This window comes from Scleropages formosus, chromosome 24 (genome assembly GCF_900964775.1).
Source record: "Scleropages formosus chromosome 24, fSclFor1.1, whole genome shotgun sequence".
NCBI classification, from domain to species: domain Eukaryota; kingdom Metazoa; phylum Chordata; class Actinopteri; order Osteoglossiformes; family Osteoglossidae; genus Scleropages; species Scleropages formosus.
In genome coordinates, this window is record NC_041829.1 from 21087965 (window position 1) to 21109562 (window position 21598).

Consider the following 21598-nt stretch of genomic DNA (forward strand, 5'->3'; position numbering starts at 1 on the left):
TGTATTTCTGTGCGCCTGAATTGAAAATGACTCCACATCTATGAAGGACAATTGGAAGAGCTGTGAGTCCTGGAAGCCCGCCTCACACACACACACACACACACACACACACACACACACACACACACACGGTGTTAGTGTGCTCCATCAGTGTTATTACTTAGGGTTAATTATGGTTCTCTGGCATCATACAGTTAGAAAGCAGGAGAGAATATTGCACTTTGCTTACTTAATCTTTTCAGATAAACAATAATGGATAGTAGATTCCCAGATGGTGAGGAGTGAATATGCTTTGGCAATATACAATAATAATAATAATAATTTATCATCATCATCATCATCATCATCATGTGCTGCAGTATCCGAACTCAAGGAAAACTCCGATGTGAAATGAGCCTCGGCTCAGTTGTGTTCCTGCAGTGATTGACGCCACAATCCCTTTGGCTCCAGGCACAATTATGGGACCAAGTGAAGCATCTGGAAAGAGTTTCTCTCTCCTTTCCTCCCTGAGCCTGTCATAATCTGAGAGAGGGGGAGAAAAATGAAAATATGACAAGCTGCAAGAAACAGAGAAGTGGCGCGAAGGGAGAACACGCCTCCGTCGACGGGCGGCTCTTGGCGTCTGCAGGAGCGACGGCGAGCGGGATGAAGAGGAGAGCCGACGCACGGACGCCGCATGGCCCGGGCGGCGGGACCGGGGGCGGGGGCAGCGGCGCTAGCGGTGCTGCGGGCTGAAGAAAGCAGGGAGGATGGAGGCGGCAAAGGCGTAGGGAAGGGGTTTGCGTGAAAAGCCGAAGCACGATTCCGTTCTTCGTGACGCACGGGTTCGCTCAGGTTCTACGAGAGAGGCATGCTGGGAGCTTCTCTGTGCACGACGGCTATAGATGCAGCATGGTTAATGGGCTTTTCATGGCTTGGTCACAATGGCTTTTGTCTGGGCCTAATGCAGCCTGCAGCAATTGTGAAGGATTGGGGGAGGGTCAGCTGGGCATGACTCTGTGTGTGTGTGTGTGTGTGTGTGTGTGTGTGTGTGTGTGTGTGTGTGTGTGTGTGTGTGTGTGTGTGTCGTTTGTAAGTTTCACTGCATCGGTGTGTGTACATTTTGTCTCACTCCTGCACTGTAGTATCTTGTGTTTGCACAGTAAACCCTGTAAAACACAACTTGAAGGGAAGATGAGAGTGAAGCTTTTTTAAATGCTAAAAGTTTTCATAAAACCAAATGTGCCAAAATGTTTTGAAATGATCAAATTTCATATTTTTTTTAATCTTACTGGGGTTCAGTTTAGGATCCTTTCATTAGAGTCACAGTAAGTTGCTCTCGGTGATAATAAATAAATGAGGTAAATATTTATTGCATTTCCTTCAAGATGTGTTACTTTATACTTACCAGACCAATGATCTTCTCCTACATTAAATGTGCCCCACTGAGGAGCCACCACATCAAGTATCTCGTGTGTGAAAATGTATGTCTCCAACAACGTCCCCCAGATTTGTCACAGTACTCATGTTCTGGCAGAGTCTACATGTATCTATGTGTTTATGTAATTATTTTGATGTACTGTACCATGGCACTCACTCCATTGACTCCACTTCCATCCTCTAGTGTCCACCACACTTTACCTCACTCATTCACGTACAGCCAGTTGCAGCCCTACCTCTACTCCTACCCCTTCCCCTAACCTTTCCCTCGTTCAAACGATGGATGTACCGAAGTGCCGGGGAGCCGAGGCCGGCGCGCAGCGACCACAGCGGTGGTTTCCAAGGCGAAGGAGGAACGGAAGTGGTTTACCAGAACCTTCCTCTGTGTGTGTCTGGGGGTGCCAGATCAGGGAAGGGACTCCAACCCCACACCCATCAGGAAGCACAGAAGCTGCGAGGGTCCTGCTGCGCCACCATGCCCCCCACTCATAGAACATGCCATTGCAGTTCCTAACCAGCAGCCCTAATTCTTTCATTAAGAGCTACCATAGTGCCACGGTTTTCATCCACATCATGATGATCCCAGTTGCTTTAAGTCATTCTTTTGATGGTAAATTGTTTCACCGAGTTTTTATAGAGCCTTTTTTAAACCATGTGTTTAATAAATGTATTCAGGTGTTTGTGGGCCTGCAGCACTGAATGACACTGGATGAGCTGGAGCGCCATGAAACCATCGTTTTATTACTTACTGCTTGTAAGATGCCCGTATCCACGGTAACTGTTTACGGCCGATTTCCCTTACGGTCGTTCACAGTGAACTCGCACACACAACATGCCAGAATATTCGCTTATTTCCTTGTTTTTAAAGCTGTGCGTTCAAAAGTGAACACGTGACGTGACATGCTGACCATGCCGGAGGTGATAGGAGCCCACGGCAAAGCGGCAGCAACTCAGGTCTCCGAGGGGCCTAAGAAGCAGCTCTGGAGGCCTTTTTACGAAGTGAGCGAAACAGACGCGTCACCCGGAAGGACCGAGCTGCACGGTTGAGGGAAACAGCGTTGGGGGGCAGCTGTGGGGACTGCACCGCACCGCGGAAGTGGTCCTTCTCTGCTCTTGCTAGTGTCATCGGGCAGCAAGTACTGCAGTGAACTGAATCACAGGTGACGTAAATAGCACCGATACCCTGGATCAAGGTACACTGACCGATGTGGTCCAGCAAAGTCCGGTCCAGTTTACCCACCTGTAGGAATGGGTAAAACACACACACACATTTTCAGAACCACTTGTCCCATATGGGGTGGCGGGGAACCGGAGCCTACCCGGCAACACAGGGCGTAAGGCCAGAGGGGGAGGGGACACACCCAGGATGGGACGCCAGTCCATCGCAAGGCACCCCAAGCAGGACTCGAACCCCAGACCCACCAGAGCAGGACTGTGGTCCAACCCACTGTGCCACCGCACCCCCCATATGGGTAAAACACTGTAAGGTAAATAAAAGCAAATGTTTTGCTCGGGGTCTCTGTCTGGGAGGAGGCGCGCGCACACACACACACACACACACACACACACACACACACAGCACGTCGCAGCTGCTCCGGGGTCCGGGGGCCTCAGCGCATGGGGGTCGATTCATCCTCAGTGGGGACCGTAGCGAACCGAGGGGGGGGGACAAGGGGGAGTGGGGGGGAGGGGCACTAAGGGAAAGGGCTGGGAAAGGGGGGCGTCTCTCCTCTCCTCTCTCCCCCCCCCAACTCTGCAAACTAAACTTTCCGCATTTCTTTTCACACGCCTCGCATTCGGGTTTCCAGCGTGTTTTGGAGCGCCGACGGTCCTGCAGCGCTTCGCTCCGCACTCGGACCGTCAAAGTCCGCTCTAGTCTTTCCTGCGAGTTTGGGAAGCGAGCGGCGCTATTGTTGCGCTCCGATTCCCTCCTCCTTTCGGGGGAAGAAGTGGGAGGACCCGAAAAAAAGGAGTCGCGAAGGAAGGGGAATTGTTTGGGAAACCACTCATCCAAAAACGGCCTTTCAATGCGGGAGCCCGAGAAAATCATGTCCGCAGCTTCGCACTAAATCAGAGGCGCGGCGGAGTTTGTGGCCGAGACGAGAGGGAGCCGTTCGCTCGGAGTCGGAGCGGCCCGACGACGACGCCGGTCGTCACCGAGCGCCGAGGACCGAGCACCCGGCGGGCTAGCGCGAGCTGCGGCACACCGCCAGCCACTGACTGACTGACTGAGGAGCGCGGCGAGTCCCGTCTGTCTCGTGCTGCTCGCCGAGCGCTTTCACGTCCAAGTGAGTCTCGCGGAAGGAGGGAGGGAGTGTAAAAAAGTGTAAAAAGTGTGTAAAGTGCCGCTGCGCCGCGTACGCAGGCACTGGGAAACATCGAATCGATCGAAGATGAACTCTTCTCGTTCATTCGGCAGCCCTTTTTGCCCGTAGTTGTGTTTCGTCTTAAGTAACACGTGTGTGTACGTAGAAATAATCCGTTTTCCAGTGTTATTGGGTGAAAATGAGCCTTCTGGGACCTTTCTGTCGCATCCACAAGTGTGTCTTTCGACAGTTCGGTGTACTAAGTTCTTCAGTGCTGGTTTGTAGCGCTTCCTTCGAGAGGTTTTCCTAATTTTTCGTCAGTAAAAGTTTGTGTGTGTGTCGCGAGCGTGTTCTCGAAAGAAGGTTCCAGGGGAGCGTTTTGGCTCTTTTTTCTTGCCTGTGTGTTGGAGCTGCTCTACACAGGCCGCGGCCTCGGTCGCCATGACCGATCTCCTCACTCTGCGGCTGCTTGTCTCGTGTCCGCTGAAAACCTTCCACTTTTACCTTTATTTTCTGTACTTTTTTCTTTTTAAACACAACTTCGCACTTGGTAGAAGACCAGACACTCCGCTCTCATACATACATACATAGTGTGTACAACTGAACCCGCACTTCTGCTGCATCCCGAATGACCGCAGTTCGAGTTTCCCTGGAGAGACTGAGTGAGTTAAACCAACAAACACACACTTCTGCAGACACACCGACGCGCTTTTAATGGTACTTTTGGCCTTATCCACCGTGCTCTCGTGCTTCCTTGGGAGGACTTTAGTGTGATTGACGCTTCTTCACCTCAGCGCTGTGTCAACCTGTGCCCGCGCGCGCGTCTCTCTCTCTCTCTCTCTCTCTCTGCGCGCGCGCGTCCTCGCGAGGACAGTGGTCCTGCGGCTGCGCGTGGACCCAGGGATGTCGGGTGAGCGGCCGACCTCCAGGTGCTGTTTGACTGCGCGCCCCCGCGAAGCGCGTCTCCGTCACTTAGCGGGTTTGCAGTGCGTCCTTTGGGTGGGGGGATCAGAATCGAAGGGGGTCCAAGTTAGTCCCAGCCAGCTCTTTTCTGGTGCACCTTTGGCTTTGACAGCAGCCGTACACGTGTATGACACGGTACGTGTGCGCTTGCCCGTTTTACCCCGGTATGGTGCTCTCAGCCAGGAGGACACACTCCGGCTGCATGTTGCTGTGGGCCCAGCAGGATGTTATGGCAGTTTGTTTTCATTGTGGGTGTGACATTTTTCTTAATTGACAAAGGGGAGAAATGTCTTAAGGGCACACTTTCATCTTGGCTGCTGTGGTGAGCTTGTTCAGTCAGAGCCATGCTGTCAGCGGGTGTGTGTGTGTGTGTGTGTGTGTGCGCGCGCGCGCTTGCAGGCAGAATGGTGCTCTCTGATCAGGATTATCTCTTCTGACAGGAATGTAGAGGCAGTCCCAGTGCCCCCACACACTATAATTTTATTTTGCCCTGGAGAATGGCTGCCTGAGTGACGGCTCTGGTTTCCTCACGCTCCTTCGGTGGCTCCCAGCGCTGCAGAAGCTGGCAGTAGGAGACAGTGTGGAGGAGTGGTTCGGCGGGTGCTGCTTGACACCTGCAGACTGCCATCGCTTTGGGAGGGAGCGCTCGTGTGCCTTTCCTCACCTGATGAGTTAGTGTTCCACCCCTCTTGTATACAGAGCAGTTTTGTGTGCGCTGGTGTTTGGGGTTGAGGTTTCGGGTACTTCAGCAGTGAGTGAGATTCGAACCCTGTGACCTTTGGATCCTACCCTTAAACACGGTACATATGCTCCTTTTAAAAAATTACCCAGCTGTGTAAAAGGGTAAATCACTGTAGGCATCTTAACACTGTCAGTGGCTTTGGAGAAAATCAAACAAATAAGTGTAAATGAAGGTTGTGCTTCAACGGTCTCTGCTAGTGCTGTAGTCTGGCTGCGGAGGCCTCCTCCCATCTGTTCGTTCCCGAGGTCAAAACAGTCCCCAGGTGAGGGTCTTGTTCTGTGAAAAGCACCTGTTGCTTGAAGAGACTAGACCAGCATGAGCCTGAAACATGACTGTCAGCTGTTATAATGACACACACACACGGGACACTGTGTGTGTGTGTGTGTGTGTGTGTGTGTGTGTGTGTGTGAGAGAGAGAGAGAACCTGTCCGCACTCCAGCTCCACACTCTGTAATGTGCACGTTAAACCAGATGAGGTGACTAGAGACACATTTTGCATTGTTAAACTGTTCTATAAACACGATAACCATATTTCTATTATTAATGGAATTCTTTTGATGGTGGAAACATTTGTAGCTCTTCCAGCTCTTTGGTGCAGAATGATCTCATTGTGAAATTATGATTTTTGAGGTTTGACTTCTGGGAAGGGGAGTAGGAGACTCAAGAATGCAGTAAAGAACAGCTGAGGTGTGTATGGATGACCACTGCAGGTTTCTGCTATTTGTCTTCAATCACAAAAGAGGATTAGATTATGGAATACTAGAACAATCTTTGGACTGTTACACTCACATTGAGTGTACAGTTTTGGAGACAAAGATTTACGTGCTTTGAACGCTTGCATAGTACTGTGTGAAGGGTGCGCAAGGTAACATTTGCTGTATCTCCTTTGGCAACAAGCATGGTTTTACCACCACTTGTACATTAATGCATTGTGGTAGAACAGGGATTTTCAACCCTGGTTCTGGAAACATTTGTGGAAATTTTTTCTTTAGGGAAAAAAAAAAAAAAAAAGTTTGTCTCATGATTATTCCCGATTGCGTTGTTCATTTGAATGCATCACAAGGTTCAAATAATGCTGAACTGAACATATTAGCTGATGAGTCATTCTTTAATAAGGTTAAACTGAATTTGTTACCCATGTGTTTTTATATTGCGTTAAAAATAGTGGTCCTAACTCCAGTTGAATGCTTTTGCTGTTTTCCCTATACTCCTGATACAAGTTTTTCACGTGACCACTTTACTTATTTAACAGATGCTTTTCTCCAAAGCGACTTCCAATGAATCCAGTGATCCAGTGTTATCAGCCCACTACACCTTATTCACCAAGGTGACTTACACTGGTAGATACACTACTTATACTGGGTCACTCATCCGCATATCAGTGGAATACACAAACACTGTGGGTGAACCTGAATAGCATGTCTTTGGACTGTGGGAGGAGACCAGAGCACCCGGAGGAAACCCATGCAGATATGAGGAGAACATGCAGACTCCACACAGATTGAGCAGTGATCGAACCCTGTTGTTTTATGTCATGTTACCGGCATGTTATTTTAACAGTATTACGAATCATTCACTGTCAGCTCACAGTAAAGTAAAGCCTGAGGTGCAACCACAGTGAGTCCTCACTGGTACCAGAGTAGCAAGGTTGGAAGTCGCTGAGGCAGAATGTCTGAGGGGATCCTGAAGAACCCAGATCAGATATCCTTCCTTCTCCACCCTGTGCTGTGTGGTGGATAGAAAACAGACTCCATTCCTAGTGAATAATGTGGAGAAATTGCTCTTGATTTATAATTGGTTCCATTCACATGGACTCGCGCTCTAGTAGCAGCAGGGGTGTATGGGGCCCCAACCGCCCACAGCAGAATTGTGTGTGTGTGTGTGTGTGTGTGTGTGTGTGTTTGCACTCTCACTCGCAATTCTCCTCCTCTTTCTCAGAGCATAGAAGGTGCTCTGCTCAGGTGGAAGTGGGAGCAGGAGAGGGCCGACCAACAACTCTCCCCTTTCTCTCGTGAAAAGTGCACGGTAACGTGTATATCAGCACGAAAGCAAAACCATAGACATGGAAAATCATATAACAAAATAAACTGGAAAGGCTGTCATAAGCTGCAGGTCTCCGTGTTGTTATAATTACTATGTCATCTTCATAATGATCCTTCAGAAGGATTCTCTTCCCTCCAGTGACAGTGGTTAACAAATTGGGCTGTTAGTCTTCTTACCTTCTTCCCCTGGTAAAACATTGTTTTGCTCTTGTAGTTGGTGGAAATAGGTTGTTGCGTGAGGACAATTTGGCAGAAAGATCCCACGGTTCTCCTTGTATCACGCTACATTGTAAACACACCTGGCCAGGTTGCTGTTGGTAGTTGAGACTGTTTTTACCGCACCCCCGGTGCCAGCACTGTGGCAGGGATAGGGGCTGTTTGTGCGAGCCCACAGCTATGGGGGAAACGCAGCAAAGATGACACACTTGAGTGGACAGGAAATCTCTTGGAGAGTGTCAGCTGAGGCATGCGTGGCTCACTGTGGAGGGACTGGGAGCACTTTTAGGTCCCTTTATGGTGACTTGGGGACGTTTCAGGTACAGCCACTGCGAAATCAGTGCGACTCTCTTCAGTGATGCGGTGTTTCTTGCTTGAGGACTTGCTTCTGCATTCCATGTAGAAGCGCTAGAACTTCTTCAGGAGGGTTCTGGATGGATCTTTTTTTCTTTGTTCTTCACCATCAGGTAACACGTTGGTTAGAGTCGCAACACCTGCTGCTCTTCCTTTAGCCAAGGTACTTGTCCTCGGTCCAGGAGTGATGACCCAGCTGTGTCTCTAGGTAAATAATGAAAAGAAGATTAGGATATGGAACTGAGAATTGTTAAGCGTCTCGAGCGACGCTAAATGATCAGCTAGACTAATGGAGATGTACTGTTGAACAATTTGTCAAAAAAGGAAAATGGCAAATTTATTCCAGCACAGCCTCCTCAGTTGGTGAGAACATTAGTGCATGTTGGTCCTTCTCAGCAGTGAAATATAAATTTTACCTTTGCTGCCTATAATGGGTCAGAAGTTGAACAAAGTCTGATTGGGGAAGCGCGGTACTGAAGGGTGGAGTCCTTGGCGTGCTTTGGAACAGCCCAGAGAGGTCACTGAGCCTATGCTTGTTTGTTCCCCCTATTTACATTATGCAAATAGCGCGACGCTTGCTCGATCGGTGGACGCCCACCGTTGAGCTCGGCGGGGCTTCGCCAAGTCGTTAATCTGCCGCTCATTAATTTGGGCTTACAGGGCGCTCATTAGCGGCGCTTTCATGCCTTTAATTTTGTGCTGGCAGAGCACCTGATTAGCGTACGATGGCACTGTGGGAGCAGGAATCTTCCCACCACCTGCACCGAAGGAATTTCGGTCCGTTCAGGAGGACGTTCCGGACCTTTGGCCCCGAGTCCGAGGGCGTTGCGCATCTCCGGTGTCCCTGCTCTCACGCTGCGCTTGTGGCTCGTAGACGAACCTCTCGGCGTCCGCTGTGCTGAGAAAACCGGCCGCTCTCGTTGCGTAGTGCTGAAGGGCGTGACGTGCGTCTCCAGGGCGATGTCCTGCGCGGAGCTCTCTGGAGCTCGGTGCCGCCCGATCCTAGTCCTGACAGGTGCCGGCGGCTTTGAGTCTCGGTTTCCCGGCACCCTGAAACCTCAAGTTGAACCGTGCGTGGTATTCAAGGGGACCCACATCCCCCGGCATGCAGGTAGCCGTGCGCACCTGTGAGCTTTCGCTCGTGACTGCCAGCAGTGTGGGAATGCGGTTGGGCACCCCAGCTGTGGCTCCCTGGCCCCGCCCCGCACGGGAGTCCGAGCTCCTTCGCTTCAACCCTTGGCAATTCAGTGGCCCCCATCAACTCTTCCTCGGGCCCTTCAGAAAAAAACGGCTCCCTTTTGAAGCGGGCCCCGTGGGCCATTGTCCGCGCACCGCCTCGCTGCATCACAATGAGTCTCCACTCTATTAAGCTGCGTTCTGCCTGTTAGTGTCGCCCGGGGCAACCGGCCCGCCGTATGGTAGCTATGCACGGGGCTATTGATGGCCGCAGCCTCGGGGAGGCCGTTGAACCCAGCCCTCCTTACACTTGACACCGCTTGTGTTTATCTAAAGGGGGGGGCATTGTGTTGTTTGTGCAGAATTGAGAGTCCTGGTGGGGGGGAGGGCCTCAGGAGGCTGATGAATATTCAGCAGCTCAATCCTTCTGAGAAGGATCCGCACCCCCCCATACCAGAAAACAGATGGAATGTAAAGCAAAAAAGCCCGGGTTCCAGAAGAGAGAGGGAAGTTTTATCCAATTAGCAGGGTTGTCAAAAAGAATTTATCCATACAGAAAGCCATACAGTGACAAAGGGGCAGTCCCACCCTTTTCTACTCTCTCGGGGGCAGATACCCCCCCCCCCAGCAACCGCGTGCTCCGTGTCACTTGGAGACGCAGCATTTATCTCTGCTCCCACATGGGGCAAAATTGAGGAGCCTTATCTGCATCTGTCCCATCCCAGCGCAAGGAGGAAATATCACCGCAATCACATTCCTCACTCCAGATATCCTTCCTCTCGACTGCAGCAGTTTATGCCTTTGAAGTGCTTCCAAAAGTGAGGTGGCGTGTTACGTTACGACGGCTCTGCTGCGTGGGGACCTTGTCGGACCGGTGCCGGTCGTTCCGGGAGCCTCGCCGCTCTCGTCTCTAAATACGGCACGCTGTCATCTCGCGCGCTTGCGGTCACCTTGGTGTTGGGTCCTAATGGTCAGTGCTGAGACCGGGCCTCAGGGTTAAACCTGCAACGATCCAACACCGGTACTTCTTTTGCTCTGCTCCTTAGGGTCGTGGCAGACCGGCGTGTGCATTTTGGAAGGAGAGAGCAGGAGAGGAATTTGTTTCTTGTATAGTGAGAGGGGATACAAAGCACGCTCTGTGTGTGTGTGTGTGTGTGTGTGTGTGTGTGTGTGTGTGTGTGTGTGTGTGTGTTTAGGCTCCCTTGGCTCTGAAGAGCACTGGAGTCTCATTAATTATCCCGTACTAATGACAGGATGAGGGGTGGGGCTCGGGGGAAGGGGGGGGTCCGTTGGGGGAGGAGCAGATTGATTTGCTGGCAGACTGGGGGTTGAGGACCACCCTCTCCATCCTGACAGGAAGTTGTTAGTTTAACCTGACAAGAAAGAATTTGGGGAAACTTGGCAGGCAGCGGGAGAGGGAACTAGACGGGCCGAGACCCTCCTGCAGGAGCTCTTAACACACACGGCAGCTTCAGGCAAACACACATGGCACATGCATTCACACTGCTTGGTAAACAGTGTTAGCCTCAAGTGTCCTGCTAGGCTCTTGAACCCCCACCCCCTCCTACCCCACCCCCTCCTGTCATCCCTCACCTGTTCCCCACCCCCTGGGTCGGTGCCGTGCCAGAATGGAGCTGAATGCAGCCTCTGTGCATGGGCCCCGAGAGGTGTATGTATCTCTTAAACCTCGTATGAGAGTGGGGCCCAGGCAAGTTTTGTTGTTGTGTGTCCCCCCCCCCGTGTCTTTGGTGATGCGACTCGGTGCTCAAGAAGTGAAATGATGACTTCATTTGTATTTAGAGCTCATTGCTGGCTACAGGTGGAGGGCCCTGGAGGGTCCATGGGCAGTGTTTGCCCACTGTGATTTCTGGGTCTAGTTTACCTCGTTCACCTTATACCTCTCTCTCTTATCCAGGTAGTGCGATCTTGAAGATGACCCGGAGATTCACAGCAGCAGACTGGATCTCCTGGAGGCACGAGCGAGATGTGCGTGTGTTGCTGGGACTTGCCGGCCTGCTGCTGTGCTGCCTGAAGGGCGGCGCCACTACGGATGGTAAGCAGACACGCACACTGCACTCCCTGCTCCCAATTACCGACAAGTCAGGGCCCGAATTACGTTCGACCAGATCCAGAGCAGAAGCGCGTTTGGTGTAGGGTGGATGTACGTTCACATGAGGGCAGTTCCTATGAGGCGAGTGCTGCTGTGTGAGATGAGGGCAGCTGGTAGCTTAGTGGTTAGAACTGCTGCCTTTGGATTGAAAGGGGTCGTAGGTTCGAATATCACCTCTGGCTGTAGTACCCTCGAGCAAGGTACTTACCATAAATTGCTCCAATAAAATTATCCGGCTATATAAATGGGTAAATGATTGTAAATACCTTAACGCTGCAAGTCGCTTTGGAGAAAAGCATCAAGTAAATGAATAAATGTGAATGTGTGCAGGATGCAAGTTGAAAGCAGGAAGCTGCCGGTTGTAGTGAAATTCCTGATGCGTTTGACCTCCAGTCTACAGCCCAATACTTCATATGTTCATCAATCTTAATGTTGCACTCTTTCTCCCGGGTGCAGGTGAGGTTCCGGTCTTCACAGAGGAGCCGCTCTCTGTGGTGCAGAAGCTCGGCGGAAGAGTCACCCTGCACTGTGGAGCCCGTCCAGCTGCTGCCAACGTTAGCTGGCGTTTGAACGGCCAGGAGTTGGCACTTGAGGACCTGGGAGAGCTCGGCATACAGGTGCGACCTGGCCTGCTCGTCATCTCTGCCCTCGCTAACCTCACCCTTGGACGCTACCAGTGTGTGGCCAGAACCGGCGTGGGGGCCGTGGCCAGCGTGCCTGCCAACGTCACCGCAGCCAGTGAGTATCACACACACGTGCACAGACTTATGTGAGCAGTGGTGATGATACACCTTGTGTTTGTGTTCCTTGTGTAACTGGGAGAGGCAGAGCTGCATCCAATAGCACAAAATCTCAGCTGGTCCTTAGCTGTGTGTGTGTCAGGGGGATACACCATCCCCAAACCCCCTCCTGGACAAAATGCAAAGCCTGTGAGTGTTCAGCTCTACGTTTGCCAGACACTCACCTCTAGGGCAGCTCATAAATCCCATTGTGACAGACACTTGTGTGCTGCCATATGGAAGCAGGTTCATATCTGTACAGATGTGATGTCAGGTCTGCGTTCTTTTCTTGCCCACTTCTCATCTTGATCTTGGTAATGCATATACAGCGGGTAGACAGAATAATGGAAAAACCAAACAGTATATTAATATGAAGGACACAATAAGTAGTGGCTCCACCCTTTGCCTTCAGAACAGCTTTAGTACTTTTGAAGTGCTGTCACATGAGTCCTAAACTGTGTGCAGAGGGACATGCGGCATTCTTCAGGAAGAAAAGCCTCCAGTTCGAAGGATCTGGAAATCCACTTGACGCTTCATGCTCTAGAACCGACCATTACGGTTTGATGATGTTTCAGTCTGGTGATTGGGGAGCCCGTGAAAGATGTTCAGTTTGTTTAGCAGTGTGTATGGAGTGTTTAAGATCCTGGATTGTGGGATCATCATGAGGGAGCAGTGTTTGTACCATAGGGTGCACCTGGTCCTGTAAAATAGCCCCATATGTCTTGACCATTGAATGACCATGCAGAGCAATCCTCAGGTCAACTGCTGGCAGCAGACATTACGGGATCAACGCATCCTGTGGCTTTCTCCAAACTTAAACCTGTCCACGTGTAGAAAATAGGGTGAAAGGTGATTCCTCGGCCCATATTCCCTTTTTCCCTCATTGCTCTGGAGTCCAGGTTATGTGCTCCTTAAACCAAGAAGTTCATATTCCATTGGCCTTGGATAGGAGCAGTTTCTCAACAGCATCCCTGTCATAAATTCCACCAGTGTAAAGCTCGCAACGTAGTGTTTGTTGACACACATTGAGTTTTGTTGTAGTTTCTGAGGCTGTGCTTTTGTGGCATTTAGCAACTGTGCTGACGTGTCCGTCTCTCCCTGTCCATGAGTTTCAACTTGTGACTGCTGTTACTCTTGCTGATGCTGTGTCTATGTTTACCGTATGCTGTCATTATTTTTGAGGCTGCTAATTGGAAATCAAACTGACACCTTTACAGCTGCATTTGTAACAGACTTATTTACGCCAAACTAGCAAACATGAAATGAAAAGAGTTTTTGTCCACCACCTACCTTTGTGCGTGTGCCTCTTCCTCATAAACGCACGGTTGTACTGTTTCCTAACTTTGGGTTCGTTTTGTGTGTACAAATATGAATACATACATTGGCACATTTCTGTCCTGTGTGTGTGTTCAAATGTGCGTATGCCTGGTGGACTTTCTCCTTCTCCTAAGCTTGTCGTGAGAATTAATGATATTTATAAAATGACTAAGCTTCTATTCCAAGTCTGGTTGGCAATCCCTTCTTAAATGTTTTAATAGTTACTAGTCATTCATCATTTTTATGTTTTCATGGGGTTGGGGCCGTGAAGGGGGAATCTGGGAGTTTTGAACAATGCAGAAACAGCAGCCTCCCTCTGGGACGAGGTTCAGACGGATTCTTTCAAAGTCTTGGAGGCCAAAAAGACAGCGGGGTCGGGGGGTTGGGGGGGGGGTTCAGGTTGAAAATATGGCAGCGTGGATTTGTCCCGAGCTCCTCTTCAGAGAATCGTGCCTTGGAATGGAGTGGGTGGAGGTGTAGCGTTGCTTGTGGAATTAGCATGGGCTTGCAGGCTACATCTTGGTAGTTTTCACCAAGGGGACGTGGTTGGGGTCTGGAGGAGGACACCTCTTGGGTCTGTCCTGTTTATGGGACACTGCTGCGGGATCCCTACTCTCATCGAGTACTTGAGTCGCACGTCACGTTTCGCTGATCGGACTCCTGCGGTCCTGTGAAGGTTGCTCTCCGCTTGTGTGTGTGTGTGTGTGTGTGTGTGTGTGTGTGTGTACACACACACACACACACACACACACACACACACACAGAGGAGTCTAACGCAGGGGAGGAAGGGGTTAAAGGTGTAGCTGCAGGAATTTAGGAGTGAAACAGGGAGGGTGGTTGTAAAAACAAGAGCAGATTGATTTAGCAACTCGAGCCTCTCCCCATTCCAGTCATTCTGGGATTCTCATCTCACTTGTGGGAGTTGGGCCACGGGGGGGCACCTGGCCACTTTCTCAGCTTTAGCCTCTTTCTCCTGACACGGGCTATCCAGTTACCAGCAGGGGGTCTGTTTTTGGGGCTGATGACCTCTCCGTATGCTGCCCTTCAACTTTTCCTCGAGTCGCTTCCTGCGCCCACATGTTTGTTTTATTCCTCTTTTCGGAAGTCCGTGCGGTTTGCCTGGACCGACGGCACCGGCAAGCAAGCAAGCAAACAAGCAAGCAAACAAAGCAAAAGGCAAGAAGATTCACAAATGCTGACGAACAAAAACTGAAATGAAACTGGGCATATTTCCTAATAAGGCTCCGGGGTCCTGGACGCCTCTTTGGAGCCGTTTGCTGCTCTGGCGCCGGACCGGCGTGTTGTCGGAGTCTGGGCCTGCGCCCAAGGAGCCTGCACATCCTCAGCTGGCTGAGCCTCTTGAGAGCACTCCCCCACACTGCCCCCTCTCTGCTGGGGCCACACGCTAATTTAGTGCCCCGCTCGACTCCGTTGGGCTCCCGGCCCTTCTTGGTGGCCCCACGCTGTCCAACTCTTATTCTTTTCCTGCAACTCAAAGGTTCCTCCATCTTTACTGCGGAACCCCTTCAGCCCCGTTGCTGGACACGGAGGGAAAGGAAGGAGTAGCCTGTGACGCAAGTTTGCTGACACTTTCCAGAGATCAGGAGTGTTTATTTTACAAATCTTTTAGCCCTCAAACTGCTACACACACCCCAGTGTCTCATTGTTGGTGGTTCTTTAGTGTGTGTGTGTGTGTGTGTGTGTGTGTGTGTGTCTGTCTCTGAGTAGAGGATGTCCCCAACCTGAGAGGAACTGGATCCAATAAATGCCTGTCCTTCACGAGCTGAAGTCTGGAGCGCCGTGTGTGAGAGAGAGAGAGAGAGTGGGAGTAAAGTGTCATCCTTCTGCAGAGCTGCGAGACTTCGAGCCTGACGATCAACAGGAGATCGAAGTGGACGAAGGGAACACAGCCGTCATCGAATGTCACCTCCCTGAGAGCCAGCCGAAGGCAGAGGTGCGCTACAGCGTCAAGCAGGAGTGGCTGGAGACATCCAAAGGTGGGCTTCCCTGTCCCTCCCCCTCTTCTCTGCTCTGCATGTGGGTCTCTCTGCTGCCCTCTCTCCGTTCCTGTTCCTCGTCTGTTCTGCCAGCGTGTCGGTGGAATGCAGTCGTTACCCTTATCGCTCATCTGCCTCATCGGAAAAGCTGCAGATATGGAAGGGAAGACATGTTTATTTTGTTTATGGATTTATTTTTCTCATCTTAAATTGCCTGTCAAAAATCTTTTCCATCGAAGTGCATTAGAGCCAGAGGTCTCTGACATCTCGGAACATTGTTTGTGTGCAGCAGTTACATTTGAACTAAAGCATCTTGGTGTTTAAACTCGACTGCTCTTCATGGGAGCTGCTGTTTGTCTTACTGGAACGCGACGAGTATATTGAGTAAAGCCCCCCCCCCCCCCCACTGCACCATACAGGGAACTACCTGATCATGCCATCAGGGAACCTGCAGATTGTCAATGCCACCCAGGAGGATGAAGGCACCTACAAGTGCGCTGCATATAACCCTGTCACCCAGGAGGTCAAGACTTCCTCGTCCACTGACCGGCTCCGCATTCGACGTGAGTGGGAGCTCGTGGCGGGGAAACCTGCGCTGGCTTTGTTTTTCTTCTTTCTGTGACTCTGGCTAGATGTGTGGGGTTAAAGATCGGGCGCATCCTCCCTCTCTTACACCGGCAGGCTCTCCCTCGGAAGGTGCTCGTATCATCTATCCCCCTGCTTCACGCTCCATCATGGTGACCAAGGGCCAGAGGCTGGTGTTGGAGTGTGTGGCCAGCGGCACTCCGCCACCCCAAGTCACGTGGGCCAAGGACGGCCTGGACCTGAGGAACCACAATAACACGCGTTTCTTGCTGAGCAACTTGCTGATCGACGCGGCGAGCGAGGCGGACTCGGGCACGTACTCCTGCCGCGCCGACAATGGCGTCGGTGAACCGGGCTCAGCCTCCATCCTTTATGACGTCCAGGTGTTCGGTAAGCGGAGTCGGAGATCGGAGGTTATGCCCCCCCGGCTGTTTCAGCAAGCTGTTCCTTCAGACTGGGAGGGAGAACAAAGATGTGATTTGGAAACGAAACAATGGACGGGTCTCTGACTTGTGGGAGAAAAGCCCGACAGAGTTGTTTTTCCGTCTCCTAGCAGCTGCCAATAATTAGGCCCACGTTGGCGGCGCCTTAATGAAATTGTCCTGCAGCTGCTTCAGAATCAGCCAACCATCAAGTGCGGGGTGCGCTGGCTTGGCCCGCCTGTCTTGGCAGCGCGATGGCAGTGCGATGGCAGTGCGGCTCTGGGTACCTGGGAGTCCCGTCCAGTGCCGTGACGCGTTTGTGTCGTTCTGCAGAACCACCCCAGGTGCGCGTGGAGCTGCAGCAGCAGGCCGTCTCCTGGGGCAGCAGCGTTCGCTTCGGTTGCCTCGCGCGGGGGAAGCCCACCCCCTCGGTCGTGTGGCTGCACAACGCTCGACCCCTGAGCCCATCCCCGCGGCACCGGCTCTCCGCTCGAGTGCTGAGGGTGCTGCAGGTTGGGCCGCAGGACGATGGGGTCTACCAGTGTCTGGCGGAGAACGATGTGGGGAGCGCGCAAGCGGCAACTCGTCTGCTCACCGTCCCCACGGGTGAGTCGGCGGGAACCCGCACCGTCTCGCCGGCTTCCGCTGCCCCACGCTCTTCTGCACGCTCACTCTGCTGTGGGCCGCCTGTCTCTTGCAGGAAGTGCTTCCCGGGCAGTCAAGCTTCCCTCTCCAGATATTCTGCGACCTACCGGTCCCGAGAAGGTGCTACGTGACCGGACATCGCAGAAGCCGGGGATTATGGGTAGCACAGTGGCTGTGGATTGCGCAGAGTTCCGCGGGCCTGTGAGCCCAGCGGAAGCGCCTGTCATACTGAGCCAGCCGCGTACTGGGAAAGCCGACCTGTATGAGCTCACCTGGAAGCCCCGGCATGATGGAGGGGCGCCTGTGCTGGAGTACGTCGTCAAATACAGGAAGGTAAGGCTGGGGCTGCGGTTTCATACCGGTGCAAGGGCATAGTGGAGACGGGAGAGAGCATGCGTACGCGCGCGCGCACAAAGTCCCGTGTCATTTCATTCTCTCAGGCTGGAGACCCCTCAGAAGGTTGGACCACCAGCCACATCTCTGGTTTGCTCCACAAGCTGACGCTGGTCAAGTTGGACCCGGCCAGTCTGTATGAGGTGGAAATGGCTGCCAGGAATTGCGCTGGTCTGGGCCAGCCAGCCATGATGACCTTCCGAACAGGCAAAGGTGTGTTTGTGGGGGTGTGGAGAGTGCGCGTGAGCACTGAAGATGTCATAAGCTCGTATGCAGCACGTATGGTTTGCGGACATGGACGGGAGCCTTTTCCCTCTTCGCAGGCCGTAAGGTTGGCGGACAGAATGACCCCCCGAAAGCTGTTCCTGCGGAGCCCCCGCGTCTCTCCCGTACGTCTCAGTAACCACCCCCGCTCTTCCCCAAACTGCAGAGCTGTTGCAGAAACACAACAGTAAAATGCCCGCTTGTCTCAGTAACTGTTGCTATAGCAGTGCTTCTTTGACTGTACTGTACTGTGTGTCCACTCAGCCCCAGAAGCCCCTGACCGACCCACCGTTTCCACGGCATCGGAGACATCTGCGTACGTGACGTGGATCCCGCGCGGCAACAGAGGCTTCCCGATCCAGTCCTTCCGGGTGGAGTTCAAGAAGCTGAAGAAAGGAGAGGACTGGGCTCTGGCTGTGTCCAACATCCCACCGTCCCGCCTTTCCGTGGAGATCGCTGGCCTGGCGAAGGGTGAGCGCCAGCTTCGGGACAGCCCTGATGTTCATGACCCATGAAACCCCCACACAGCTTCTCCCCCGTTCATTTTTAATAAATTTCTTTTCTGTCCTTTGAATTCAGTGTGGCTCCTCTTCATTTTGTGCTCGTTTCTTTAAGGGACGTCCTACAAGTTCCGAGTGCGAGCGGTCAATGTCCTCGGGGAGAGTACACCTAGTGCCCCCTCCAAGGCCTATGCAGTGGTGGGAAGTGGTCATGGCAACACCAAGCGTCCTGTCAATGGGCCCTACATTACATACAACGAGGCCATCAATGAGACCACCATTATTTTGAAGTGGACGGTGAGGACTGCGTGCGTGCGCGCGTTCATGTGTACATGCACTGGCAGCTGCCAGCTGAGAGTTGAATAGATGATGATTTGTTGTGCTCTCATTCCAACAGTACACGCCTCAGAACAACACGCCCATCTATGGTTTCTACATCTTCTATCGGCCCACGGACAGCGACAACGACAGCGACTACAAAAAGGATGTTGTTGAAGGTAACTGGTTGTTCTTTGTCACAAGTTCCGTCTGTGTGCGGGGTTGTACAGGCCGCAGTGTGCAGACGGTCCTTTTGCTGACCCTCTCAGGTGACCGCTACTGGCACTCCATCACGGACCTGCAGCCGGAAACAGCCTACGACATCAAGATGCAGTGTTTCAATGAGGGCGGGGAGAGTGAGTTTGGGAACGTGGTCATTCTTGAGACCAAAGGTACGTCTCCATTGTCCAGAGGGGAACGCGCTGTCACCCAGCGGAGCGCAAGCGCTCGCCGGTTGTCTGTAATGTTCTGCACCTCTTTTCCCTGTGTCCAGCGCGCAAGCAGCCCCGTCCGCTGACCACAGAGGCGCCCGTGCAGCGAACCGAGCACTCGGGAGGACCGATTCCCCGACCCAGCGATCTGCCGTACTTGATCGTAGGCGTGGTGCTGGGCACGGTGGTCTTCCTCATCGTCGCCTCCATTCCCTTCTGCCTGTGGAGGTCCTGGGCCAAGCAGAGTGAGTAGAGGCTGTGAATGGACTCCTGGTCCTCATGACTCCATGCTATTTTCTCCTCCCCGTTTGAGCAGCTTTTGACCTCCAGAGTTCTGTGGTACCTTGCTGCGGAGGTCACTGTCGCCTGTAGCTGCAGTGGTGCAGCGCTTCTCCCGTTCAAAGCGCTGGCGCTCGCGGTGGCGATGGCTTCAGGAGGGGAGGAGGACTGTCGGTGTCTCATCCTGTTTGTTTGTGTCCCTCTCTGTCTCTGCGTGGTTTCAGAGCAAACGTCAGACCTGTGTTTCCAGACCACGCCGATCTCTTCCTGCCAGTACACCATGGTACCGCTGCAGGGTTTGGCACTCATTGGACACTGTCCAATGGACCCGCACCCAAGCCAGCCCCAAGCAGACCACCCCCCTAATGGCAAACACTCTGCGTACTGCTTGCCTGGCTTGCATCAGGTCAGCTCTCTCTCTGTGTGTGTGTGTGTGTGTGTGTGTGTGTGTGTGTGTGTGTGTGTGTGTGTGAGAGAGAGAGAGAGCGCGCTGGCTTACGTGCTTTTCTTGCGGCAGGATGGGGAACATGAGATGGAATGTGACACGTTGCTGCCTCAGACGATCTTGGCGAACGGCTGCCCGACGCTGTTCCGCCTGTCGGACAGGTGAGTTTGGACCACGTGTGCAGGACCGCCTCTCCGTCACCTTCGTGGTTTGAGATGTTCCAGGGAAAGGGCTTGTGGACCCGTGTCCTTCAAATGTCTTCTTTTGCTGAAGGTCTTTTGAGGAGCACGACGAGGACGCACGCCATCTGCCAGACAACTCTACCCAGCAGCTCTTCAGCATCTCGCATCAGCCAGCAGTGTGCAACGGACCGGAGAGCAAAGTTCGGCGGGTTGGAGAGAGTGTGGCCGAGGAAGGTCGCGTGACCACAGGTATGACTGCATGTTCCCGGACCCCCCCCCCCCCCCCCCCCCCCAAACATAAAGTTAACACATTTTTTGTAGGATTCATGCCCATGAAGAGGCTTCACACACCATCTCCTTCTCACAGGTTTGCCATGCTGCTCCCTGCTAACACCTGTGGAGGAAACTGACAGTGAGTGCGGTGTACCAGCTCTGTCCCACAATGCACTGCAACAGGGGACTACGAGTCGCCACAGTGGAACAGATGTAGAGGAGAAAGAAACAGAGCGTGTCGCAGCAGATGGATAGACAGACTATGAAAGAAAATAAAGTATTTATTTTTTTATAAGATATATTTATATATTTATACTTTTGTAAATAATTCTGTATGTTTTCTTATACTTTATAGTATAAAGGAATGTTTTTTTAATTTTTATTTTTAAATACTGAATTGGAAGAAAAACGTGTGTCTGACCAGCCATTTATGGATGTTAATATTCATGGGTGACAGTTATTTCCTTGACTTTGTAAGGTGACTGAGAGGACTGAGCACACCTTGCGTGGCACAGTATGTGCGGCTACTTGGTTTAAGGGAACCCAGAGCTGGGTTTCGGTGCTCTTTCCCGCAGTTTGGCTGTGGTTTGTTCCAGCCCCGTCCGCGTTATGAAGGGAGTTAAGTGCGATGTGGGTTCCCAGACCACCGTTTTTTCTTTTTTGCATTCAAGTAGAAAGTAGGTCAATGTATTTTGCTCTCATTAACACAGTAGTAATAGGGAAAACATGTATGCGACTTACGCTGCCTGCAGTAGTGTAGAGAAGACAGCATATTATTTATTAATATAAGCCCTTTTCAGTTCACTGGAGTACCAGAGACCCATCTGTGGGATGCATAGCCCTTGTCACGTGGTTTTACCCTAAAGTGTTGTGTTGGTCAGCACCGGTCATGGACAGCGATGCTCTGCGGATGCTGACCACTCCTATTTTTATTGCTGTACGCAGCAGTATGAACTGACTGGTACCTCTGTGCATTGCCTCTCCCAGCCACTTACCGTGGTACCTGTGCTACCATTCCCAGTTACCCAGTGTTTCAGTATTAATGTTCCTCCACTGATTTGTGCATCAGTATTATTCCCTCCCCCCCAGTACGAGTGAAAATGAAGGAGAAATGGTCTGTGACTCATGGACGAGCAAAGGGTACCATGTTTACATGGTTTTTGCACTTAAAAAATACTTCCAATGTAAACTGCATGTAAATAAAGCTCATATTTTTCAGTCTTTTTGCTTCTTAATTCATTGTTAGTTTGATATGCCCAGTCACATTCTTCTGCTTTAATTTTGGGTGCGGATGGATGAGTTTTCACTCACTGTTACCGCTGTCGCCCAACTCATCGTTTTTTTTTCCTTCAGGGGAGCTTGATACACACATGGCTACAGTGCGGTGTTAGAATGCAGAGTGGTATTCTGTCCCTCTGTTGAGAACAGCACTTGCATAAA

General features: G+C 51.8%; 1 protein-coding gene across 1 annotated transcript; it reads left to right on the forward strand.

Moving 5' to 3' along the window:
* The first annotated feature begins 3207 nt into the window (after positions 1 to 3207).
* On the forward strand, positions 3208 to 21369 carry boc (BOC cell adhesion associated, oncogene regulated). The gene is made up of 19 exons (XM_018760827.2): positions 3208 to 3707; positions 11134 to 11271; positions 11785 to 12066; positions 15275 to 15421; positions 15841 to 15984; positions 16103 to 16396; positions 16762 to 17034; positions 17129 to 17406; positions 17514 to 17679; positions 17790 to 17855; positions 17995 to 18201; positions 18346 to 18527; positions 18628 to 18727; positions 18818 to 18940; positions 19042 to 19224; positions 19483 to 19664; positions 19776 to 19864; positions 19977 to 20134; positions 20253 to 21369. The coding sequence occupies exons 2-19, from the start codon at positions 11151 to 11153 to the stop codon at positions 20411 to 20413; spliced, it is 3156 nt and encodes a 1051-aa protein (XP_018616343.2). The 5' UTR covers positions 3208 to 3707; positions 11134 to 11150; the 3' UTR covers positions 20414 to 21369.
* The last annotated feature ends 229 nt before the right edge of the window (positions 21370 to 21598 follow it).

Excerpts from the sequence above, each read along its gene's own strand:
- boc (XM_018760827.2), top strand. The coding sequence starts at position 11,151 with ATGACCCGGAGATTCACAGCAGCAGACTGGATCTCCTGGAGGCACGAG. Across the intron at positions 11,272-11,784 it reads GGGCGGCGCCACTACGGATG|GTGAGGTTCCGGTCTTCACA; the intron begins GTAAGCAGACAC and ends TCCCGGGTGCAG. Across the intron at positions 19,225-19,482 it reads GAGGTCCTGGGCCAAGCAGA|AGCAAACGTCAGACCTGTGT; the intron begins GTGAGTAGAGGC and ends GCGTGGTTTCAG.